The sequence below is a fragment of the Phalacrocorax carbo genome, chromosome Z (genome assembly GCF_963921805.1).
Source record: "Phalacrocorax carbo chromosome Z, bPhaCar2.1, whole genome shotgun sequence".
Taxonomy (NCBI): domain Eukaryota; kingdom Metazoa; phylum Chordata; class Aves; order Suliformes; family Phalacrocoracidae; genus Phalacrocorax; species Phalacrocorax carbo.
In genome coordinates this window covers 28,058,934-28,085,395 of record NC_087548.1, presented here as the reverse complement: position 1 = coordinate 28,085,395, position 26,462 = coordinate 28,058,934, and the positions used below count along the sequence as shown (strand labels likewise).

The window sequence follows — 26,462 nt, the reverse complement described above, 5'->3', positions numbered from 1 at the left end:
AAACTTTTGTACAATAGCGTACACCCTAGAATTACTTTTCACTCTATCATGTGTTACAGGTTAAACCTTGGAGTACACCAACAGCAACCAGCTGTCCGTGGCTCGAGAAAGTAGAGGCGCTGGTTGTGGTCGATAACAGATTTTGAGCACCTCCAGCCCCACGACCGCCCGGTTCTCTTTGAGGGTTTCCGGTCACCCCTCAACTCCTCTCCGACACCGCCCCCAGCTAAGGGCTAAGAAGCAGCTTCAGGAGATTTCCCGCGCGCGGCTGCCTTTGGCGGGGTCGGGCCCCGCCCGCCCCAGCGCGTCGCCTGGCAACCACAAGCAGGCTCCAGGCGCATGCGCAGCCCCAGCCATGCCACTTCCGGCTTTTCCTGGGGCTTTCCGGGTTGCGCCGCCTTCCCGCCCCGTTTCGTCGCGAGCCGCGCGGAAACTTTTCCTGTAGCGGCGCCGCTGGGCGAAGGGAAGCGTAGGGAAGCCGTTGCCGCCGTCGCGCCCTGCCGGGCGCCATGGCTGGGGCCGGCGGGCGGGTCCGCGGGCGCCGCTCTGTCGCAGGCGCCGGGCGGCGGCCGGCCGGCGGGCGCTGAGTGAGGATCGGGCGGGCATGGCCTCCCCGCCCGGCGGCGGAGGCGAGCGGCGGGCTCTGCGGGAGCGGGTGGCGGCGCTGGAGGAGGAGCTGGGCGCCTGCCGCGGGCAGCTGGAGCGGGCGCAGCGCCGGCTGCGCCGCACCGAGCGCCTCTACCGCGAGGCGCGGGCGGGCAGCGAGGCGCTGAGGAGGCAGGTAGGCCCCCGCCCGGAGCCGCCTCCACCGAGCCCCTCTCCCGCCCCAGCCCTGTTAGGCGTCCCCGCTGCTGGGTTTGCCGTCCCGAGGCGGCGTTTAGCCCGACGCGGCGTGGGGGTGGCGGTGGGGAGGGTGGTAACCTTTTCTCGGCCCCAAAGTTGGTTTCTCAGTAGGAAACAAAAACTACATTTAGCAGAAGGAAAGAGGCTGTTAACCAAGGCGAGGTAAAGGAAGAGTGGAAGAACTGTCCCGCGGATACGTGATTTTGTAAATGCCACAGTCTGTGTCCACAGAACAGTGGTTATTGCTTGAAACTCAACTTTTCAGGGTGGGCGTCTTAAAAATAACTGTTATTTTCTTTCCCTTTTCCTCCCAAGTGCTTGGGTTCATTATTATACCCTTCGTGAGCAGAAATTATGTTTTTCGCTATGCCAGCCATCCAAGTAGAAAACTGTCTCCTGCAAAATAAAGATCAATCGAAATAGTTATGCAGTTATGTCTTGTTTGAATTATAGAGTGTAAAATAGGCTGATACTCTTTTCTGACACAGATCCCTAAAACACAGCGTTGTATTCTGTAACATGCTGGTTTTTTTTCAGGTTGAAGAGCTCAGTAAGGAAATCCGTAACGGGAAGGAAAAAGATACATCTAGTGTAGAAGTTCAGACAGACGACTATGCTGCGTGGTCACAAGCAGGTAGAGAGGGTGGCAATTGCTTAAACAGGCATTTAGAACAGTATCTTATTTTGAAAGTTTTTTTTATATAAGATACCTTTCAAGTCTGTATTGTTAGCTGTACTAACTCAGTAACCTGACGTTGTCTTTTGGACCACTTCCTGTTTATTCAAGCCATTCCTTTGATAAGGATATATAACAAATGAATATATATATTATATTGCTTTTGTAAGGATTTTATCCTATTGGGTATTTATGCATATTTAACAGGATAAAATGTAGCATGGATTGTAGCAGAATTCACACCATAGTAATTTGTTATGTAGTAATCTGATATGTGTTTTATGAATTTTTAAAGTATATTAAAACAAGACATACTTTGTCCAGTAAGAGTAGACTAAATTCAAAGCAGAGGCACCACCTAATAATTGATTTTCATTAAACTACTTATATGCATAAATTTCCAGTTTAAGGTTTTGGATCCTTAAACTGCATTGTGTAAAATATTGCTTTGCTAATTTATGCAACTTCAACTTTTTTCCCCCTGCTCTGCAGATTATTACTACTATGAAAATTATTACAATCACACTGATGCTCAGGATTGTGCAACGGAACTGCCAGTGCAGCACAATCATGGGACAGAAGGCACTGAGCATAATTCCACAGAGGAATTGACAACAGATGCTAGTATTCCTTTAAGGATGGATAGCACAGGAGTTGCTGAAGGTGGAGAAGAGGAAAATTTAGTCCAGAATTCACAGGTTATAGAACTGTTTGGGGTTTTACCAATTTTGAAGTCAGCACTGTCATTTCATTTCATTTAGAAGATATGCTTTTGGTCTTGATGTCACTGTATGAAATGATTTTTTGTGGTACTGTGGTGCTAGTGATAGCAGACAAATATCCTTGTGCTTTAGAAGCTAGTTCTTTGTGTGGTATGTTCCAAGTGTAACATACTCCTGGGTTTGTTTAAAAAATTCACATTCTAAAGCATATGTCCTACATAGCCTGGAAGCATGGCATATTTTTATCAGCAAAATATGTTCAGTATGACCATACTGACTGTCCTAAAGTGTACCTTTTTTTCCCCCTCCATTGATATAAGGAGGCCAGATATCAGAAGAAAGTTGTTGGGGGAGGTTTATTTTGTTATTTTGTTAGGCTATCCAGCCTTCTCTTAGATCACTCGCTTCATCTCATTCACTAACTGATTTTGTGCCTCAGCGTCTAGCAACTGAAATGGAATGAAGAACAGAAGTCTTATTTTAGGAATATACTGAAAGATATTCACTGTATATATTTTTGAAGTGAACTGCTTTTGAATAAATGTTGGGGAGAATGAAAGGCACAGGATGAAGTCTTGGTCCCATTGAAGTCAGTAGGAATTTACCAGTAAACTTAAGCTAGATTTTTGCCTTCTTGTTTAATAGTTCTTCAATCAGTCCAGGTCCATAAAGCACTATTTTTTTTTTTTAAATATGGCATTGTAAAATGCTAGAGAACCTAGGAGGTTCCTTTTAGAAGAAAATTTAATTTCTTACTTTCTGGTATCAGGAAGCAGAAGATACTTCAGTTCCAGAGGGTTCTTTGGCGGAGAGCCTGAGAGCTGCTGCAGAAGCTGCCGTTTCACAAACTGGATTTATTTATGACGAAAATACAGGATTGTATTATGACCATAGCACTGGATTCTACTATAATTCGGTAAGGAATATTTTCAAAACCCGAGATGTTTTTTCTCTATTGCAAAGTTTTAGTAGCAGAAGTTGATGTGAGCAAAGAACTTAAGATCCAAGCTGACTTTACGATTTGAAAAATGTGTTACTGAAGATGAATGGTAATGGAAGTTTGTTAGTTGTTCAATTATTTCAGTCAAATTAAAGATAGCAGGCTAAGATATAAATTTAGATTTTCATTCAGTTCTTTTTGATGTCTCCTAGGTCTTCAACATACTTGGTATTGTAGGAATTTTATACTATAAAGCTGCTCTGTAACTCTTTCAAAATTAAAAGCTTGAGCTAAAAGATTACTTGTTTAGAAAAAGACAGATTCCTGAACTAAGCCAGTGACTTGTCCACAGTGAAAAGCGTGTTGAGAGAAAATACACAAAATACTTTTACTTTTACTTGAGTACGGTTGCAACAGGTTTGATGTTACCAGAAAGAAAGGTATCAGAGGGCAGATCAAAATTTCATAATGGTTAATTTCTACTATACATTTTTTGTAAGAGAGCATTTGGGGCGGAGGGCGTTTGTTTTGTCCTATGAGATATGTGTCTATGTACACGCATATAGATAGGTACGCTGTCACAAATCCCAGTGGAACTACTGTGGTGAAAACAGAGGTTTTGTCTGCAGCGTTACATTGAACTCAACTCAAAAAATAAAAGTGCATGCTGTACACAAAACTACTTGAGTTTGCAGGGATGCTTCTGGACTTAATTTTTAATGTCCTAAATGATACCATTGCTTTTGACAAAGTTTGTCGATTTAGTTAGAAACATAAATGTTTAGGGCTACAGATTATAGTTTATGGCACAATTGCACAAAAGATTATATTTCCTTCTTCAGTAGATGTTCTGAATTACAGGAAGTGTTCTTGTATTGGGTTTACTGCCAAGGTTTTGTAGTGGGGCCAGGGGCTACAAAGGTGACCTCTGCGAGAAGAGATCAGGGGCTGCCTCAGCACGGATGGTTCCACTGCAGGATGCAGCTGAGTCCATCAGAGAAGCTGCTGGTGCCTGTGTGAAAGCATGTTTAAGAAGGGGCAAAACACTACACAGTGGAGTGCGTATGCAGTGAAGGGGGGAAGAAAGTGGGGCAGTGTGAGAAACAACCCTGCAAATGCCAAGGTCGAAGAAGGAGGAACAGGAGGAGGTTCTCCAGGCACCAGAGCACTCAGTTCCCTGGAGTCCATGGAAGAGGACCGTGCTGGAGCAGATAACCACACTGCAGTATGTGGAGGACTGCACAGCAGAGCAGCTCCTTAAGGAGCTGTGGCCCACAAAGAGCCCATGCCAGAGCAGGTTCCCCTGGCAGGAGCTGTGGCCTGTGGAGGACCCACGCTGGAGCTGTTCTTGAGGGACTGCAGTGCACGGGAAGGACAGATGCTGGGCAGAGGAAAAGAGGAGGAAGGAGCAGAAGAGAGGAACTGTTACGAACTGACCGCAACCCCATACTCCTCATCTCCCTGTGCCACTTGGGCAGGGGGAAGAGAGGTAGAGGAGTTGGGAATGAAGGAGTGAAGTAGAACTTGGAGAAAAAAGGGGCAGGGAGTGGTGTTTTTGTTTCTCATCTTCTAACACTTTTAACTGGCAATAAATAGAATTTATTTTCACCAAGTCAAATCTGTCTTGCCCACGGTGGTGATCTCCCTGTCTTTATCTTGACCCATGAGCTTTTGCCTTTTTTTCTCCCCTGGTCCTGTTGAGGAGGGGGATTGAGAGAGCAGGTGGGTGGGCACCTGGTAGCCAGCCAGGGTCAAGCCACCACAGTTCTTTAGTGCATTTGAGTGTTTTGTGGTTGGTTGTTGGTTTTTTTAGCTTAGTATGTGGTTCTTAATTAATGGGGTGTGTCTCTGGACAATGTATTTATTGAAGTAATGATAACATTGTTCTTTATGCTTCTCATAAAGGAAAATCAACTGTATTATGATCCAGCAACTGGAATTTATTACTACTGTGATGTGGAAAGCGGCCGATACCAGTTTCATTCACGAGTGGATCTGCAGTCTTATCAGGCCTCTGGTACTCAGCACACTAAGGATAAAAAAGGGAAAAAGAAGAGGAAAGAACCAGAGCGGATTATTGCAAATGAGTATAAGGTAACTTTAGAGCTAACATAGAAAATGCAAAACCTGGTTTGTTTGGGTTTTCTTCATGATGTAATTTATCGGTGGTGGGATTTGTTTTTATGTAGATATATGCTTATTTTCTGAAGGATTCAAACATCTTTAAACTATATACAGCAGGTTGCTAACATGTATTTAGTGTTCAAATATTTTTCCCAGTCGGTGATTAAGGATGAAACTTTAAACTTGGATTCCCTCACTTTTTAAGTGTCACTTTTACAACTGTATAGGTGTCTGAAATTGAGTGTCAGTGAAGCTCTCTGATTAGCAAGCACAGTAGAATGAATTCAGGATACTGTGTGGGCTGGATTTACGTCAGAAATTCAGTGTTACCTCAGTGTCTTGGTTTTAGGTTGTGAGTTTTTTGTCGTTGCAGTTTTTTTTAATTCACGTGATGAATCAAAAAATGACTGAAGGTTTTGAAAATGAATATACACACCACTCCTTCTCTGTGATTCTGTATTCCAACACTCATTCCGTTGACATTTTGCTGTGTCTCTACCATCATTTGGGGTTGATGAAATGTCTGTGAAGTTCTAGTTCTTTGCATATTATGGTCTCCTATTGGAATTTTATTTGGTCAGTACATTTTTGTTGTCCCTAGTGTGTGGATGAGCCGTACATCTTAATAAATGCCCATTGTAATTAACTTGTATTTTAAGTTAAAGCAAGTGACGTTTTTTTATGTTAGTTTTGTGATTGCTAAGAAAGCATACCATATAGTACATAGTGACTGCCTTCAAAAACATTACTTGCTCCTGAACACCAGAAGTTTTATTGTAATGCAGCTATTAAACCTCAAGAAGCATTTTCTTAATGAACACTATTATTGATGTTGATCAAATTTGTATAGGCCTATTCTGCTTTTATTACTTAAGATTTAATTGAATGCATTGATTTCTTTAGTTTGCAGTGTTCCTTAGTTTGCATTTTTTTTAAAGCTATTGCTTTAACCATTGTATAATTTCATTATGTAGACCTCAGTCAAGCTGGCTAGTTGAAATCTGAAATAATTATGTTAGCGTACAGGTAGTCTTCTGTGATAGTTCCATAGCATCAGTACAGCGTTTAAAAATTTTCTATCAGGATTGAAGTATTCTCAAAGATTTGAAAATGCAAACTGTTTACATTAAGAAACAGTGAAGGTAGGTTAAATGGATAGTGGTAGCTGATCGATTACAGATTTTATAAATAGATTATGGCTAATGTGGGAATTTCTACACTTTGAGAAAACTTCATGTGAACCATGCAATTTTGAAAGCTTGAAGCAGATACTTAGCAACACTAAGTATAACAATCCTTTAGACTTAACAGAGGGTGCTCATGCAGTTGAAGCTAGGAGTTTTACCAGCATCCAAGTTCTGGGCGTGCTGTGTGCATCTGCTGAGCTAGCGTTCTGCCACTCTCAAAAGGCATTGTTAATACAGAATGTTATTCATTGTGTGTCTGGAAAGCATCATGGAAAGCTTGTAGGAATGTAGGAAAGCTTGTTTATCATATCGTGCAATTAAGAGGTCTCGTAAATCTAGTTCTATGATTAACTGTTACATATTGGCCTAAACCAACAAGTGTATTTATAGAACTTCTGTGGCATATATAGCTCTGACCTAACATAATTTTGACTACTTTTAGGGATCTTGGGATCTTATCACAATCTGCTTCTGTCATCTGAACATGCTACAAATAGCCACTTGTCTTTAGCTTATTTTATATTGATAAAATATTTTATATATATGGTATTGTTAACAAATCTTTTGTGTGAGCCTTGCACAGTCACAAGGTAGGAGGTAAACATCCACTTTTTATTACATGTTTTATTGATAATGAACTGAGTACTTTGCTTTATTTGGGAATTGTTTGACCAAAAAGGTAACAGGAAAAACATTTAAAACAGGTTATGTAGTGCAACAGATCTTTGCATCTGTGAACAGTTAAGTGCAAGTTAGTCTCATAATAAGGATCAAGGCCTTCTACCTTTTTTGTTTTAGAAAAATAGAAAATACAAAGTGAAACTTAAAGCAATTACTCTCCATTTTAAACTCCAAAAAGAAAAGAATGCCTTTTTGTCAGTGCACTTTTATGTAAATGCACTATTAGATTTAGAAAACTCAATGCACCTTACTGTCATATTTTACATACCTGCGTTAAAATACTTTATTCTTGTTGTGTGGTTCTTAATCATATAAGAAATCCATTCATTTAAAAAAAAAAAAGTTACTTTAGAATAAAAGAAGATAGATCTTTCTCTTATGAAACTGAAAATAGTTTAAGCTGCACAATCCAGTTCATAGATGCCTTTCTTGGGAATATTATTGATGTCCAGTTTGGTCTAATATTGGTAAAGGCATTAATTAGTTCATGCTAGTTACTTTTTACATCCTAAAACAAAACCTATAATGCCTGGTTTTAAGTAGAACTTTGAAGCTGAAGCATTGTCTATTGAAATTCTTTCCTCACACTTATGCCCAGCCTTCTCCTTCTGTTCCCTCTGCCACTCTTGACAAAAAAAAAAAAAGCCCAAAGTTAAAATAAAACCTATCCCTGAAACTGATTAAATTATTAAAGTTGTGACAATTATTTGAAGATTAGTACTTCATTATTGCTTTTTCAAATTGGTTACTAAATTGTGCTGCTAGCCTGAAAAATGCATCCAAGCATTACCTGATTTCTTGACCTAAGTAGGTTTTACTCGACTTTTCTACAACCAGTAAAAGTAGGAGAATTGTTCAGTTTATGGCCTGGTCTGCAGACCACTGATAGTGGTAAATAAAGCAATACCAGGATCTAATTCTTGGAATATGTTGTATACCCCCTGAAAACTTCTATTCATGGATGAAGATGAGGTGGTTTATACGAATATGCATGTGAAGGTGGGGAAGACTGAGCAGTAGTTATAGAACCTCAAGTACACGAACCACTTGCTAAACTTGTTTTCGCTCTCTTTTCAGTTCGAGGAGTAAATGTAAACAAGTATTGATACTTAGTAGTACTTTAAAAATTCAAGAAATAAGGGAATTTAGTAGCTGTGTGTATAGATTATCACAGCAAATATTTCTACATAGACAGCGCTGGTAGCTGTGTAGTTTTTACAAGAATTGCGTGTGATTTTTTGAATTACTTATTCTATTTAAACTAAAGTTGATCTATTTTTAATTTAAAATAGATCATAACTGGGCCAATTTGATAACTTTCTGTTTCTGGTGACAGGAGGGTTTCTTAATTGCAGTTTAGTTTGTAGTTATTGTGAGGAATTGGCACTCAGATATCTTACACATAGTATCTATTAATAAGTAGTAAGTTGGGGTACTTAACACTACAGAAATGGCAAGTGTATTCCCCACAAATATTGCTGCATTCTTGAAAAACCAATGTAAATCTGAGAATCTAGAGAATAAAATTAATGTATTGAAATATTATTGTATTTTTAACAAGCTGAATTACCAAACAAGAAAATACTAATGAGTGTCTGCTAAAATGAATGTACTTCTAATTGCAAAACATTAGTGGAGGAGAACTCCCATGCTTAGTATGTCCTGAGGAATGTTCCTGATTTACACAAGAACTTTATCAGTCACCAAACTTCTATATTACAAATAGTTTTCTTTTGACTTGTGAAACTAAGCATGCTGCCTGCATGCTTGCTTTTAATAGACAATCAGGAATTTTATTTGCCAGGATGAAGTATTAGATAGCATCTGTGGAGCTCACCTAAAAGGATGGGTGGAATACTTTGGTACTCTGAGGCATATATTTCAGTTCTGATACCTTTTTGTAGTGGTGGGCCAATACAAGAAAGTGGGGCAAGAAGTACCATCATTATCTCCTGTACACAAACAACCTTTAAATAAGTAAATTTGGAAAAGTTTAAAATAACAAACAAACAAACAAACCACAAACTAAAACTAACCAAAAAAAACCCAAAACCAAATGCCAAACAAACTAATCACAAGGTGGCATCCATTGTAATGATTCCTGGCCCAGTATCTAGGTCCAGTGTTTCCATACAGGTTGAAGAATAGACTGTGTGCAATTTTGATCGTGTAGTTCTACTTGCTAGATTGGGCCATTAGAAAATTTAGATGCAGCATCTGACATAACTTTTTTCCAGAAATTATTACAATTTATTCTTAAACTACTGTCGAATAAATTTTATTTCAGTGTCATCCTCAAAATTAACTTCTGCCGTATTCTTTTTCATTTTAGACACATCCTAGCTACTTCTGTAGGAGCGACAAGGCTTTTGAAGTAGTATTTCCCATAGACTCTTGAAGCAGTGATTTTATTTTTTTTAATCACATGTAGTTTACTTTTTGCTGATATTCATCCCATCTTTAGGTACGTCAGTTGACAGAAACCATGGTTAATCTGAAGATTTCTTCTTTTGGATTGGCAGCTTCTGGTGAAGGTAGAGTTGAGATACCAAACACATTAGTCTGTGGATGTTTACCTTTAACCTTGATATTTTTATTAAAGGAAAAATAATATCTAGTAGTTTATGTTAAGATACATTATTTTCCTAAAGGAATTAATGCTTTTTTTAAAGCTATTTGAAATTAGTTCATCTACAGAGTTACTTTGAAATATATTTGAAACACTGTATAAGTAAGACATCTGAAGAAAACTTTGATGGTATTCTAGAATATTTGGAAAGAGACATATTTAGTGTCACTGTATTAATGCAGGGTGTCATGACTAACCAAACTACATGTTCTTCAGGTAAGGCAAATTTATGTCTCCTGTGTTTCAGAGCTGTCCACCAGTGTATAAAATGGCTTCTTTAAGATACAGGAAGAGCTTTACTCTTTTTCTGGGTTTTAATTAGATATTTTGCACTGGAAATTCAAGTATTATGTAGGTTGGAAGACAGTAACTGAAGTACTTGTGAAACAATGCTAGCAAGTGAAAGTTTAGTCATCTGAGTGAAAGAGCCATTTTAAACTCTTTGAAAATGTTTCTTTAGGAAAATACTGAATTTCAGATTAATATTTCAAATTGAGAGTCAGTGCTAAAGATCTAACATTTAGTGCCTTGGATCACAAAATCATAGAATTATTAAGGTTAGAAAAGACCTCTAGGATCATCAAGTTCAGCCATCAACCCAACACCACCATGTCTCCTACATCACACCCTGAGGTGCTGTGTCTACTCGTTTTTTGAACACCTCCAGAGATGGTGACTCCACCACCTCTCTGGGAAGCCTGTTCCAATGCCTGACCACTCTTTCAGTAAAGGATTTTCTCCTAATATCCAATGTAAACCTCCCCTGATGCAGCTTGAGGCCATTTGTTCTTGTCCTATCGCTAGTAACTTGGGAGAAAAGACCAACACCCATATCACCACAACCTCCTTTCAGGTAGTTGTAGAGAGCAATAAGGTCTCCCCTCAGCCTCCTCTTCTCCAGGCTAAACACCCCCAGTTCCCTCAACCTCTCCTCATAAGACCTGCTCTCCAGACCCTTCACCAACTTTGTTGCCCTTCTCTGGACATGCTCCAGCAACTCAATGTCCCTCTTGTAGTGAGAGACCCAAAACCGAACACAGTATTCAATGTGCTGCTTCACCAGTACTGAGTACAGGGGCACAATCACTTCCCTACTTTTGCTGGCCACACTAGTCCTGATACAAGCCAGGATGCTGTTGGCCTTCTTGGCCACCTGGGCACACTGACAGCTCACGTTTATCAGTCTGAATACCTATGAATCCATTCAGTCGCCTACTGAACTTCTAGCAAACCAAGAAGCCACAGACTCTGCATTTCTGAAAAGCTGTATTTGTACATTCTTGTTTTCTAAATGAATTTATTTTATACAAAACACACAGTACAGTTTAAACAGTGCATATGTTAGAATTATGCTAATTATGCTCACAGTAATTAAGTTGTAATATGTAAGCCAGCTGAAGAATTGCATGAACATGGATGTTGGTCAGGCATAGTACAAAATATGTGAAGTTTTGAAAGACAAAACGCCTTGTTCTGTCACAGTAAAGAAAGAATTATAGTTAAATGCTTAAAATAGTTATATTTTTTTCATTACAACCACTCCAGTTTCTATGATAATTCATGTATATATTGTAAGTAGGCCAATCTGTACTTCAGAAGGGCATTGTAATCAGTAGTTTGTGACCTATTCTTTATAAAGCAAAACCATCAATTCTAGTCACACGAACATGATTTATAATTCTTACAAGATCACTCCTCATGGGGTACATAATCCTGATTTCACTTGCACCTTTGGTTGTCTTTATGAGGGATGCAGAAATATGAACCGACTCAACCTGGTAGTTAAGAAACAGTTTATTATGGATTAGACTCATCCCACCTCTCAACTTTACACATGCTTAGTGAGAGAGAAGCCAGAGGTCATGTGGTGATGCCCAGTAGTTATGAAATTTTTCAAAGCTGAATCACATAGAGGCAATCCATATCCAACATATGACTGTTGGGGTAGGTCAGCTGACTATTTAGATGTATTAGGCAAAGTAACATACAGAGGAATGTATGTGCCTAGTAATGGTGTAACAAATATGGTCATAATGAACACATACTTGCATACTTCATGTATTCTATCATGAGTTTGGGAAGAAGAGTTAAATATCCTGCCATTGAGAAATGAAGTGCATTGCTAGTATTTGTTAGATCATTCAGGATGATATTTACTGAATGTTCTGTTTACTGCTGGTTCCTGTTTTTTTTTAAGCAATGGCTATATGAAGGCAAGGTGCTGTTCACATAGTTACACTTTCATGTATGCTACATATGTTTTGTGTTAGTACTAGTAGTCGTATAATGGAAGAGGATTTCTTCAGCACAAGTAAAGACCCCTTTAAATACTTTAAGAGTATATTCACTATCCCCAGGCTTAACGATTAGACATAGTCAAGACGTGCATTTTCATATAAATCTGTGAAATCATAAAAGGCTCAAAATATGTATTCTTCAGGAACCCAATTTTAAAATCCTCTGTTTTGAACAAGGATTTCTAAATGCAAAAAATACATTTTTATCAGTATTTAACAACTATTTAGTTTATTTGCTTTTTTAACAGTTGATTTTAGTAATAGTGGAAAAATACAGAAATGCTGCAAACAGGCTTAATGATCGTATTGGCAGAATGTATGTACAGAGTCCTTGGTTTGTCTGTAAGAGTGTTTTTTAAAATTCTTGTTTTCAACCCAGAACAGAGAGTTTGCTCTTTAGTAGCTAGACTTCAAAACAGTACCTTTTTATTTTATAATGTAGAATACCTGAAGCAATGCCAAAGACAAGTATCACTGGTTCATTGTGGACAAAGAGCTGAGTGGTTGGAGCATTATACTTGTGCATCAGTGCAGCACAGGCATCTGTTGCTTTGCCTCAGTTGTGATTTGAGGAGACTATTTAGTTTCTCTGTTTTCAGATTAGATTAGTAAAACTTTGGTAGCTCACAGTATTATGGGAAGAAATACATTTAGGATTGCAGAGCACCTTGGTATGTCAGGTATTGATCTAATATCCATACCAAACATAAACAAAGATAAATACACTGGAAAAGATTATTCATAAAAGTGATCGTCAGATTTGCCAAAAAGATTTCTAATGAAATTCATGTGTCTGACGTATGTATGAACTGTGTAGTCTTAACTTTTGGCAGGATTATTACATGTTATTTAAACATTGGGCAGTGACCGTGTGATCCGTTCCTTCCTGGTTCCAGTACTTAAAGGATTTATGGAGGAGAGCTAGTGCATTATAGAGAAACCCCAGATAAACCAATACTCCTTCAGTTAAAGCATGAGGTCTTTTAAAATTTTCTGGTGATTCCTGAGAATCTGCTCTCTTACTGAAAGTGTTTCAAAAGTACACTGTAAAGTTATATCCAACAGCTTGACTGCTGGGCTGAGAAGAATTCTTGTGTTTGTCTTACAGCAGTGCCACTGATGAGTTTTTACAATTTTAAAAAGTTAAGGTGCTTTAATTTCCAGAACATCAACATTCACATTAATTCATGTATCTTGAAATGTAAAATGGTCTATACAAAAACTTTCTGGAAAAATGTCAAGGATTTTTTTTAATTTTAACTGCTTCCTGTAATATCTGGTACAATTCTGGGCAATGGAATGCATTCATTCTGAATCCAAGGTGGAAAATAATTTATAATCTGATCTTTTTTTAATTCATCTTTTACAGCCATTTGTGGGGGTGGGGTTTTTTTGCTCTTTGGATTTTTTTTAAGGTGGTCATCAGGGCTACTAGATTGAGAGTTGTATTTTCAAGGTACTGTGGCAAAATCAATCTGAAACTACATTTCTCAGTTAACAAAATGTTGGTCTTTTTTCTGCTCATGAAATCAAGTGGCAATGGAAGAACTTTCAGTTATCTAATCTGTCTGGTAGTCAGTGGAGAAATTTGTTGCGCAGAAAACAGATTCTCAGTAGAACTGTTCCACATAGCATAAGTTAAACTCGACAGTATCTTGATGAAAGGCTTTGTTAAAGTTGCAGTTTTGCAAGGAGGAAAAGCAGGTCATTAGGCAAGCACAGATGGGCGTTCCAGATATTCTGGACCGTTGTGGAAAAAGACAAGACGATAAAAACAGGAGGAAGACACGATGAAGATTTAATTTAAAGAACTTTTACTCAATTCTTGCAACTTGTTTGAGAGGGACAGAAGTGTCAGAAAAGCAAAACTGGAAAATATTCAAGATGCTGTTTTACAAGTTTGAAAGTGAGGGCAAGGACCTTAAGTTTTGTGTGAGAAAAGAGGAAGGAATAAGTGAAGTTTAGAAGAGGAGTGCAGGCACACTTTCCCAAATAGAAGATGGTCTCAGTCATGTCTAATAGGATGTGAAAATATTTCTACTGAAGTGTTCTGTTGACTGCATGCACTAAACTTTCTGGAAATTTAACCATTTCTTAATAGTTCTAAAAATAATTTTCCCTAGTGAAGAACTTACTTCCAGGCTGATAGCAGACTTTAGAATAACTCAGTCTGTAAAGAATGTAACATTCTGTAACTCCCCTCCAGGATTTGGACACAGAAGAACAGAAATCATCTAACAGTCTGAATTGCTTTTCCACTACTGAGCAAGTAAGTTCCACTGAAGAAGAAGAGTCTCCAAATGTAAGAAAGAAAACTAAAGTGGACACAAAACCACGAAACAGTTCAACAGCCAAAGAATCAATTTCTACAGATAGTATAAATTCGCATTCACGGAAAAGTACGCCAGATACTGCAGCATATACAGATGACAGTAGAACAGCAGACACAGAGAGTGAACCAGAAGAAGGTGAAATTACAGATTCTGAGTGTGAGGCCTACAGCAGTGAGGATGAAGTAACGAGCGAAGAAACTGCTGATTCAGAAGACTCAGAAGATGAAGGTGAATTTTTGTGGCTTTTATGTGTGATATTACTGTATTTTTCCAGGAGCCCATTATGAACAAACTACAAGAAAACAGTTTGGATAATAAAAAAACAAAAGCATGCGACAAGATACGGTGAATTAAAAAGTGCTATATGTTAACCAGTATTTGTTCCCTTCTCTTTACTTGCACAGTAGCCAGAAGTAAGTAGTGGTGTTTTTCTAAAAGCTGTTTAGGGGTATAACTTCCTGTGCTTGTCTAGAAACCTCAGTTACAGAATAAGATTTGTTTAGGTCAGGATAGTGACAGGAGGAAAGAAAGGCTATTGCTAGAATAGAGATACTAATACAGACCTCACAGTAATTCTGTGCATTAACTCTCGTCGCTTAATGTGTAATATTTGTGATATTGTTCATAAACAATCATGTAATTCAGTGTAAGATTAATCCACTGTGGTGAAATGGATGAATGTGGAGTACTCAGTACTATCTGAAATCCTTTTTTGTGTGTATTCCAGTGGTAACATATAGGAACAGGGCACAGAGAGGAAACCTGTATCCTGTTTGTACCAAAGAAAGGGTTCTCCTAGCTCCGTAAGACCTTCTCAAGAACTGAATGGTCTCTTGAGGGAGGAAGGGAGGAGGAAGTAACCTGTGAAAAGCTTAATGCAACCAATAGGAACTATGTATATACAAAGGATATTCCAAATCACAGAATGAAATACAAGCTATAGAAGCCTATTGCAGCCTGTGCCCTGCTCAAAGTTAGATACTTTCTTTCGTTTTCATTACTTTACTTACTTAACTACTCAGATTCTAAGTGATTAATGTCATTCAAAATGTGCTTGCTACCACCAGGCTTTCAGATTAAATATCCTTCTCTTACGATTTTCTAATAATAATTTCTGCAGTAATGCTGGAGTGATAAAAACTGGAGACAGTTTCTCTTCTCCTATTACCCCTTGAGCTAGTGTCTTCCAGTCTTACCATGTATATTGCTAGCTGAGATCATCAGAGACTGTTTCTGCAAACGTTCATCCAAGAACAGAATTCATACAGCTGTTAGTATCTGCTAAGTAATTATATTCTGAGGCAAAAAAGCATATGCATCTGTAGGCTTATGTATTATTTTTTCATATCTGTATTGGTGCGTAGTGCTAATAAGAGTAAAAAGTAGTAAAAATATATTTGATGTAGTGAACAAAAAGGTGCTACCTTTTCTCAAAGTAAAACTGTATTCTGATCTATTGAGACTAATGGTCCATAAATTTATAAAATGCTAGTAAATTCTGTGAATGTATTTGTACTTTATTGCTGTACTAAACAGTTGTGCACATGTAAATAACCAGAATTATGAAAACATTTTTAATGCTTCAGTGTGTAGTTAGAAAGCCCTTGAAACAGTAGTCTCATCAAAATTTTCTCTCAGATGTGCTTATACATTTATTTTTCTGAAAGTTGCATAGGATTCAGCCAGATAATGGCTGAACGTGTATCAGTTGTTCAAAAGCTATGGACTATAGGGGTAAAACTGTAACTTTCTGGTAGTAACAGTATTTATTTTTTTTATAATTATAGATGAAGAAAAGATCTGGCCTCCTTGTATCCGAGTAATTGTAATAAGATCACCAGTTCTACAGACTGGATCGCTTTATATTATCACCGCTGTGAAACCTGCTACAATTGGAAGGTAAAATTGAATGCAGTTTCTTATACATAGCTGTACCTCGCTTTGAAAGCTGCAGAAACCACTCAGGATTCCTTGTCCCTACTCTTCATGCTTGTCCTTCTCACCTGCAGCAGTTGTGAGGTACTCCGAGTTCATTTAGCCCACAGTACGACATTTAAGTCATGTCACAAAACATCACGCTTGCTGTGATAACAGAATATGCAGTTAATGTAGCTAAGCATTCATGAAAATTTTTTATTGATAACTTGATCTTGTGTCTAAGTCCTAATGGCAGCATAGCTGCATATCATTCTTTGAAAACTGTTGTTATCTAGAAAGTAAGTAAACTTTTATTTGGGGCCACTAAGGTATTTTTTTCAGAAATGGAAGAACACACTTCAGAAATTCAGTATCACAGGGAAGTATATCCTGACTTACACACCTAAATGCCAGTAGGGTTGGCTCATCATTTTTAAATAATAAGTTGGGTTTTGTGCTAGCCTGTATGCATTCTTCCAGTTCTAATATTAAAAAAAAAAATATCTGATTGTTCATTGTGGATCATGAATTTAATACTGAATTAATGCTTTCCTCCATGCTTACTGAACACCTCATGACTTTTCAGCTGCTTTTATCTAATGTTGATAGGTGTGGTTTAATTTGTTCTAATAGCTGGAGTTTTCTAGGCACATTTATGTGGAGATTAACAGATGACAATTCTGCTTGCTATTTGCATAGCAGTCCTTTGCTAGCTGCATTACTTCTTCATCCCGTAGTATAAGAAACTAATACAAAAATCCCTTCCTCCTACTGCAGTATTTTTGACCAAAAAAAAATATCTCTATATATTACTCTTTCATTGCTTGTACTATCTGCCTAATGCTACAAAGAATTCAACTTCGGCATTAAAGACTGATGCCAAGATGCACTGAAGAGCTTGAAGGATTCAAAGTTCAGACTGTTATTTACAGGCCTTGCATGTGTATAAAAGTTCAGGTAGAAATGTCAGGTTTATAGACAAAAATCTAAAGCTACAGCTTTATCATATATTCGTTGTGTGCTGTGTATAGTTTATAGATGGAAGAAGGGATATGAAGCAAATCCCCACACTGTGTGTATTGCAACACAGTGTTCTACATTTGTAAAGCTCCCTAACAGCTCAGAAAAGAAACATGGTATTAAGGTTCAACTGAAATAGACCTTCATAAGCCACGTATTAGACCTATTTGTACTTTGTCGTGATTTATATATCAACTTGCCTTTACAGAGAAAAAGACGTTGGACACACACTTCAGATTCCTGAAGTTGGAGTCAGTAAGGTAACTCTTGTTTTTGTCTGCTGAAAACTAGATCAGCATATGAATGAAGCTTTAGATTTTAAGGCTTTAAATTTTACAAAATCTTATGTTAATTTTTTTAAAGAACTTTCAGAGCGAGATACGGGTTTAGCCATGTTTGAAGTTAGAAAAAGGAAAGCATACAGTATTTTACTGAATGGGAATTTAATGCCAACAGCAGGGTGATTCTGAAGTCTAGAAAAGCTAAATTTTTTTTATTTAGAGTTTTACTAATCCACAGGATAATGCACAGTAAAAAAATTATACTTTGAATCTTGAATTTCTAGGTTATTGAACTTGAGGAAAACATTACTCTGTTAAGTATTAATGGTATATAAAATATTGATGTCAGCTAGTTAGAACTTAGTCATAAAGTAATCCAGTCCCTACAGTTGCACTCAGAGCAACAGGTTTTGTTTTATTTCAATGTAATTGTATAAATATGAAGTGATATACAGGGAGTTTGAAAATTTAACAGAATTTCTTTCAGCAACAGATAGCAATAGAAATTTTTTTCTGGCTAAGAAATCTTAAAGATAAATTATGTGCTTTGTTTTGCTAACTACTTTGACACAGACTATAAATACAGCACTATCAATAAAACAAAATGTAGATTGACAAAGACACGTCATGCAAACAAAAAAAAATTATAAGAACATCTGCAAATACAAGTATCTGAAATGCACTTTACTATGTCTGTTCCAGATGGTAGTTCTGATTAATCAGCCATGTACCATATTTCATACTGAACAATTTCCAGAGCAAATCTTTCCCTGCTGTTAAGGATTTTTTCAGGCATGTATTTGAAATTGGGTGCATAAAGAAGCCAAAAGGCTTTTATTTTTCTCTAATGTTACCATTTCAGTACTTCATGGGTACCTGACTGTTTATATAAAAAGTTATTTCACTTTGCAGATAAGGAGTCAACGGCAGGAAGATAAATGACGTTATCTGTAGAAACAAAAAGTTAACTGCCAGTTTGTTTTCCTCACTATTCATAGTTGATGGCTGTGGACCACTTTTACTTTAAAATAGCATATAAATTGTGCAGTATTTGCTTAATAAGAATATTTCACTTAGGCTTCTATTTATCAGTTTCATGCAGAAGTATATTTTGACCACGATTTGCAAAATTACGTTCTTGTGGATCAAGGCAGTCAGAATGGAACAGTTGTTAATGGAAATCAGATTCTCCAGGTGAGTACCTGTTGTTATAATGCTGTGTCCATTGCAGAAAACTGTAGTCGTGGTCATTTTAAATATGTTATGGCATATCACTATCATCATTATATGGCTTCTTTCATACATGCATTAGTCTCTTCCTTGGTTTCCTTCTGGTTTTGGGGCCATTTACAATACTTCACATTTGGTTTATATTAGGAAAAATCCACTAGAGGTGCAGTTGCTAGAGTGAAATACCCACTGTAGTTAAATACTTGCCTGCATTTGTCAGACTAAGCTGAATTACTAAATTACAAGCAGTATTGATGAAGCAGAGTTCATGCCCTTCACCAGTAACTAATTAACATGGTTGCTAAAACTTTCTTTTGCTGTAGCCTAAAATAAAATGTGATCCCTACATCTTGGAGCATGGAGATGAAGTGAAGATTGGTGAAACTGTGCTTTCTTTTCATATACATCCTGGCAGTGAGACTTGCGATGGATGTGAACCAGGACAAGTGAGAGCACATCTTCGCCTGGATAGGAAAAAGGAACCTTCTGGTTAGTCATGTTATCACAGGATATGGTTTTTATTATAGCTTTTTACTTTATAAACATAGTATTACTTCAGTTTTCTTAAAATTTTCTTGTCAACTGGGAATAGTTCTACAATACATGATGATATATTGCTTCTTTGTATGTGTGTCTGTGTGTAAGAACATTAGAACAAAATTTCTCACAGTTGTCTTACGTTTTAAAATATTTTTTCATTATTAATTAGAAATTCAATCCTGTGTTCTTCCTTTTAGTTTCCCCAGCACTCAGCAAAGAAGAGAGAGAGTTAGTCAGAAGAAAAGCATTAAAACAAATACGGGTAAAATATGGTTTACAGGTGAGTTTACAGTAGAAGCTAAGTGTCTGAAGTCTACATCTACTTTGTGATTCCTATTTTAAAAGAAATGCACTCAAACTTGAGCCTGGTAGTTTAACTCAGGCTTGTCTTTTGTACACTAAATAATTATTTACAAACCTCTACAGAGATGATAGTAACAAGGCATGAAGGTTCTGTTGAAAGTTTAGGAAAAGATGATCTGTTCCAATGTGTACAAGATTCCTCACCCTTTTGAGATTAAGATTTCTTAAGACATTTCTATTTTTATTCTGCAAATTAAGTTGACACTAAATTGCATTGCTATCTTTTATTTGGAAATGAAAAATAATGAGCAACTGAAAAAATTGCATAAGACAGTTTTTATTGTAAGTCTGCTTTGCCATAGAAAAATGCCAACATGAATGTAAAAGCAGTATAGTATATAAGTATTAAAGTTACTTCTGTTTTAGAGATTGTTTTAAATATGGAGTTACTTCTAGCACTTGTAATAAGTATTGGTGTAGAAAACAGAATGGCATAGTTTCTTTCAAATTCTTCAGCTACCAAAATAGTATCGATACAGAACCTATACACATGCTTAGTTCTATATGGAATCTATACATGTGCTTAGTTACGTCATCTATTCTGAAGAAATAGTTGCTGAGGAACAGAAAATGTTTAAAGAAAAATCCAGTGGCACACCCATATGGTTTTCTGCTACTATGGAGAGATTGATTCTTCATACCAAGAGAAGATTCAAGAGAATTTGTTAGTTTATTTATAGCCTCTGTGAAATTAATGAATTTGGCAATATTACATTATTATGTGATAATGGCAATAACATACCTTACAAGGTACAGCTGTAAGGTAAGAAACTACTGAATGAGAACTGCAGTTTTTTGTTACAAGATTTAGAATTAATGGAATAGGCTGGAGATGCCTTACTTTTGGAGGGAAGCAGTGAAGTTACCAAAAGTAAAGAATTTAAAGGCTGCTTTCTTTGCCTTGATGGAATTTAATTTGCTTACAAAGAACACAGAGTATGAAGACAACAAAGCAGTGAAGAATCCAAAGTACAAAGACAGAGCAGGAAAACGCAGAGAGACTATTGGAAGTGAAGGAACCTTCCAGAGAGATGATAGCCCAGCTTCTGTTCATATGTAAGTTTGTTTGGGGGCAGGGTGGGAATCCTCAGCGTCCTTCTCTAGTGAATCTTAAAAAACTATTATGAAGTATCAATTACAGTTTGTTAGATTATTTATTACCTCTATATAATGTGTTAGGAGAGCTAGAAAATAGTACGCTATTCTCACTTCCCAGTTCGTATGCTCTTTTTATTAATGCCTCACCTTCCATACAGAATTCAAGTTGGCAGTAAGGATGCTTAGTTCATTTTCTTACCAACTCAGAAGATCAAGGAACTCCCCAGCTGCACTACTGACACCTTCAATGGCATCTATTTTTCAAGTGTCTCAATTTCTATTTTCCTATCCAGTCCCAGTAATAGTATACATGCAAATTTTTCACCTGCAGTTTCTTTCATTGTCAATATCTAGCCTATCATAGAACACGCATCTATGCACCTCTTAAATATCTTCCTCTTTAATTATTTGCTTCTGTAGTTGCTTTTGGGGGTGTTTTTTATTTTTAAGAAACATGAACTGTAGGTGTCCGTAAGTTAGTAAAAGGAAATGTGAGACTATGAAATACGTGTGTTAGGATAATTTGGTGGTGACGTAGCAATACTGCCTTTTCCCTAGTGCAATCAATTCCCACGCACCCATGCTGTATCTTGTAACACCTAAAGTAAACAAGTAGTTCAGGAGGAGTTTTAAGAAAGTTGGTATTGACCAGAGGCTTAGAATAGCTTTGGTAACTGGTTTCTAAAGCAGCATATGCACATTTCTGTCCTTCAGTATTTGAGTAGAGAGCATACTCTTTGTATTAACTCTTGCTTAGCAGTTATCTTAAACTTTCTTCAAAGTGAAATCAGCAACAGCAACAAAGGACATAAAATGTTGGAGAAGATGGGATGGAAGAAAGGGGAAGGCCTGGGCAAGGATGGTGGCGGTATCAAGGATCCGGTACGTGTCTGTGGTTATTACTTGAGTAAAAAGGAATACAAATGTATTTCCAGTGAAAAACATCTAATTGTAAGCCATTATTTACTTGAAACATTTCAGAACTCTAGTTAGGAAGGAGTAATCTCAGTAAGACTAATCTCAAATTATTTTTTACTTGATTAATGAAGTATTTTGAAATATTTCAATTATATTGTCCTTTCAGTGGAAAATGCCAGTAATCTCTGTGTAAGGAAACTAAGCAAGGGAAGACAGACAACTTCTAGCCATTGAACTAATAATTTCATATTTGAATACAAAGTCTGGAGAAAGACTAAAATCATTTTATGTGAATTCAGGATGGGCTTATTGTGGAATCCTTCACTTTCTGTGAGGCTGATGTAGCACAAAAAAATCAACCTAGATGACAGGCCATGAGAGAGGAAAGGCTGGCCAAAGTCACTGTAGCCACAAAGTTCTGGGCCCCTGTGGCAGCCATGTCAGCCCCATTTTTGTCACCAGAGGTATGTTGTCTCTTGGCACTAGTGCTGCTCAGAGCCATACCATACCTTTTGTTGCCAAACTACCCAGTACAGGGATCGTATGCTATTCACTCGGTGAGGAGTACTTCACAGTTACGGTAGTGGCACATGACATCATTCAGCACTCTAGATCAAAAGTTCTAGAGGTAGTGATTTGACACATCATTTTACAGTACTTCAGATGTCCATGTATAACCTAGGTATAGTAGAGCCTTAAAGAGAAACACGGGGAGAGGGGTGGAATTAGTATTATAAAATATGATTTATTTAGAATACCTAAATTGCAGTTACAACAATATTTAATGTATTTGACAGATCCACCTTCAGTTACATAAGACACATGCAGGTTTGGGTACCAGCAGACCAGCATCAATTGAAGATGTTCAGATCATCCAGAGCAAGAATAAGAAGAACTGGGATAAAGCAAGAGAAAGGTTTGCTGAAAACTTCCAAGAACCTAAATCACAAAGGGACACACCTAAGATTACACCTTGGGTTAGAGGAACTGCAGAGTAAAGTGTCTGGTCCCACAGCAGGGGTAATGCCTGTGTGTAAATAGTTGGGAGAGAATTTATTTTTATTCTGTTTTTTTTTTCTTTTGCTAAAGCAGAAGTATGGTGATATGTAAAATACAGTTGTGGAAAACAAGATTAACTCTATTATGTTAATTGGTTTTCTGTAGTCTTCATGCTTTTATAAAAACACATTTTTATTAAGTGAATGGAATTTAGAGGAATATTCAAATTTAAGTACTTGAAAGTGATTCTTATGAGCAGGAAATTTCTTCAGTTGTGTTTTTCACACAATTATTCATGGAAAGTCAAAATGTCTGTTAAATTTAAATATACCTTTCATATTTGAACAGTGGTTTAAAAGCAAGCTGAAACAAAAAAAAAAATCCCCCAGACCCCTACTAACAGAGTATCATATTGCCTTTTCCTCTCTTAAATGTTTATTCATGATTGCCATGAAATGCTCAGTAAGAGGTACACCACTCTTAAATTCATACAGTTCAGTACTAGTCATGTGTCTCAGGTTACCTTAAGGGGGGGAAAAAAACTTGTTTTTAAATGATACATCAGTACTGTTCAAAAATAAATACTGTACTCCATGAAATAAACTACCAGCATTGGTGAAGAAAACAATGTTCAGACACAGCCTGTAGCAAAATTTTCTTCTGTGAAGAACTTGCTTGAGATTTGTTTAGTAAATCTGTATCATGCCTTTAAAAGAGGAGGTATGTTTAGAAAACTGCTGTCTGTGTGTATTATTTATTAACTTCTTGTTCTGATACATCCATTGCTGGCAATGGAGATTATGCCAGGAAAAAAAAAACAAGCAACCAATTTTTGGTGGGCAAGGATTGCCAAACTGAAGCTAAACACTTGGTATCTATTGAATGTTCCTAAACACAATAAATCATTGTCAATTTAAGCAGTGTGCTTCTTGATACTACACTGTGCGTATGCTGGATAGGAGTGCTCTTCTAAAATGAGAAAAACTTAATCCTGTTTTAGTCAAGTTAAAGTTCTGATACTTGTCCAAGTAAGGGAACCTCAGTAGTCTCCCCCCCCCTACTGGGTCATGCAGGCAACTGTCAGGCACTGTTGAGTAAAACCAGGACAAGTTCCTAGCTATTTATCTTAATATGCCTTTAGAGGCATAAAACAAAAAGCAGAATATTCAAGCTACATTATTTCAATAATTAAAGAACCCAAGTTTTTTAACAACCTGAAGCACACCTTACTTCAGCAGTAAGTTATGAGCACTCTGAATGGCTGCAGCAATCAGCAATACTGCTTTATTGAGTTCAAATCAGTTCACTGTTTTCCTTTGTAAGCAGGGGGTTTTTTACTGTTTCAGTGATAGTTATGAATTATTGGCTTACTTTACTGTTGCATTCCTTTATATTGACAACTTCATGTTTTCAAAGGCAACCTATTTCTAGCTGTGAAAAAAAAACCTCTATGAAACAGCTATGTTAAGTTTTAGTTCACCACGTATCTAAAAAGGCACTTCTGCTACTAGGAGTCAAAAAAACCCCTATATGCTAAAATAAAGTTTTTGCTTTTTTTGCTTTTTTTTTAAAGTTGACCTCTGTGGTCAGCTTCATGGTAAATCAAACCAACCTGAAGGGAGAGCAAGACATCTTGTACATACCTGAATAGGAACCTTAGCTTTCCCTCACCCCAATTATTCAAGAAACAGCTCTAAGAAAAGTCAGTCCCTGGTTTATTGTTGCCTTGCAAAGAAGAAACTTGAAAGGATTTAACGGAGTTTGCATTTCATAAAGTTTTTAAGTACGCCATCATTCATCTTCTGTGAGAGGCATGGTCTCATGCAGTCAAGCACTGACTGCTTTCAGTACTGCAGCTTCCTCTGTCAACAAACAGTTCCATATAAAGAGTTGATGCTTAGTCACAATTGAGTGTTGGTGTGACAAATCCCATTATCTCTTGATGCTGCCTAGGAAAGTGGAAAAAGTACTGCCATTAACACACAGAGCATTGTTAACAAAACAAGTGAAAATAAGGTCTGACTAATCATCAAGCAGAGTTGTGTGCCTTTATTGAGTAGGAAGACTTGTATTGAGCTAAACAGGGCTTTTCATTCCCTATCTTAGTGACATCTTAGAAAGTTTCAAGTACAAATGAGTCAGGTGAAAACCAGCAGAGGTGCGCAAGCCTTATGTGCAAATGCAGTACTGCTTTCCCTCATGTCAGGAGGGGAACATGAGTTGCCATTGCACTATTATAATGTTGGAGGCTATAACCAGTAAGATACAGCACAAAGTTTAACTGACTTACCTTCTCAGTCCTCCAGCCATCCTGTTGTCTTTTCCAACTTATGATACTTAATATTAATGACTTAGACAATTTCTGTTGCTCTTCTATACATCCAGAGTCAAAAGTTTTAGCAGTTTATGGTGTGTGGATATAGTGCTAGTGAATATATATAATCTTAAAACTGTTAAGAATAACATTACATTTATCAGTTTATATACACAGTCTTCTGTAGTCCCAATAGTGAATTTTGCAAAGCACCAACTTACCAAACATATTTCTGAATTTTAAAATAAGACCCGACCCTTTGCTGCTGCAGCTGTATGAAGTGGCCCAACGGGGGCTTTCAGCCAGCAGATAACTAATCTGTAGAAGCAGAAGGGATGTCAAAAAGAGCACCCTGTTATGAATAAGATGTATTTAAATATGCATACCAACAGATTTTGTTCTACACGGAGTTTTTGTAAGTGCTGCATATCTTTTGTGACCACAGAACGTGGGCTTTTTTTTTTTTCTCATCCAGCTACTGCCCTATGAATGTTTTTCATCTGCATCTTATTTTAACCCGGCAGTACCTGTCTGTTGATGAACATACCTGCGTACGGGTTTCTCTGGCCTAGCCAGCCACAGCCCTGGTACAGCCCTGCAGTGCCGCAGGGCACCATCCGCTCTCATCCCTTTGCGCCGAAGTGTCTCGGTGTTATTCCAGCACTGCAAACTGGGCACACGCTGCCTCTTCGGCTGCTCCTCAAGCTTCTTGGTTAAAGCAGGTGGAAAAGGAGAGTTACGGCCTGGCCGTCCCGCCGGCGGGGCCCGTCCTGCGCGTACACGCGGCTCCCTGCCGGGGGGTCCGGGCAGCCGGCCGCCCCCGGCAGCACCAGCGGCCCCTTACCCCGCCGCCCCGGCCCACCCGCCTGCCTCAGACCCCGCTTCCGAGCCGGGGAAGCCGCGCGGCCCCGGCCCGCCACCGGCTGCCCTTACCTTCCCGCCGGGCCCGCCGCCATCTTGCCTCGCCGTCTCTCGTTTCCTCTTGTCCCGCCCGGCCAGCGGCCGCAGCGCGGCGCTCTGCCCGCGGCGGCACGGCCCGGGGGTGGCAGAGGGAGGCCGCCCAGTCCCGTACCGCTGCCGACCGCCATCCGCCCCTCGCCTTGGATCTTAGAGCTGCTTGTCCCCCGCTTCCCCCTGCCGGGGCCGCCCGTCAGCAACCCACCCTCGCCGCGGGCAGCCCCACCCTCTCCGTGGGGTGCCCCATACTTGCCGTGGGCTGCCCAGCCTCGCCGTGGGCTCAGGAGGTCTGGGGAAGGAAGAGAATTGGGAAGTTCGGAGGAGCTGGCAGCTGATGTGGTACCCTGCAGCTCGGGAGGAGCAGAAGGAGTAGGGAGTTCGTCACAGGAGTAC

General features: G+C 38.3%; 1 protein-coding gene, 1 long non-coding RNA gene and 1 other non-coding gene across 5 annotated transcripts; 1 reads left to right on the top strand and 2 right to left on the bottom strand.

Moving 5' to 3' along the window:
• The first annotated feature begins 363 nt into the window (after positions 1-363).
• AGGF1 (angiogenic factor with G-patch and FHA domains 1) lies at positions 364-22,949 on the top strand. 2 transcript variants are annotated; one of them, XM_064439590.1, is made up of 14 exons: positions 364-781; positions 1,381-1,477; positions 2,012-2,217; positions 3,011-3,157; positions 5,087-5,275; positions 9,638-9,707; positions 16,220-16,331; positions 17,578-17,629; positions 18,743-18,844; positions 19,204-19,369; positions 19,618-19,700; positions 20,712-20,839; positions 21,664-21,763; positions 22,597-22,949. In XM_064439590.1, the coding sequence occupies exons 1-14, from the start codon at positions 605-607 to the stop codon at positions 22,795-22,797; spliced, it is 1,830 nt and encodes a 609-aa protein (XP_064295660.1). In that variant the 5' UTR covers positions 364-604; the 3' UTR covers positions 22,798-22,949. The 2 variants fall into 2 exon arrangements, with proteins under 2 accessions (XP_064295660.1, XP_064295658.1); XM_064439588.1 differs by lacking the exon at positions 9,638-9,707 and adding an exon at positions 14,306-14,660 and having other exon boundaries at positions 365-781.
• Positions 18,046-26,462, bottom strand: LOC135310691 (uncharacterized). 2 transcript variants are annotated; one of them, XR_010370783.1, is made up of 5 exons: positions 26,046-26,462; positions 25,660-25,820; positions 24,442-24,747; positions 22,309-22,493; positions 18,046-19,344 (listed from the first exon to the last, which is right to left on the bottom strand). It is a non-coding gene; the product is annotated as an uncharacterized LOC135310691 (long non-coding RNA). The 2 variants fall into 2 exon arrangements; XR_010370782.1 differs by lacking the exons at positions 18,046-19,344; positions 22,309-22,493 and having other exon boundaries at positions 22,525-24,747; positions 26,046-26,293.
• On the bottom strand, positions 24,975-25,103 carry LOC135310703 (small nucleolar RNA SNORA47). The gene has a single exon (XR_010370792.1). It is a non-coding gene; the product is annotated as a small nucleolar RNA SNORA47 (small nucleolar RNA).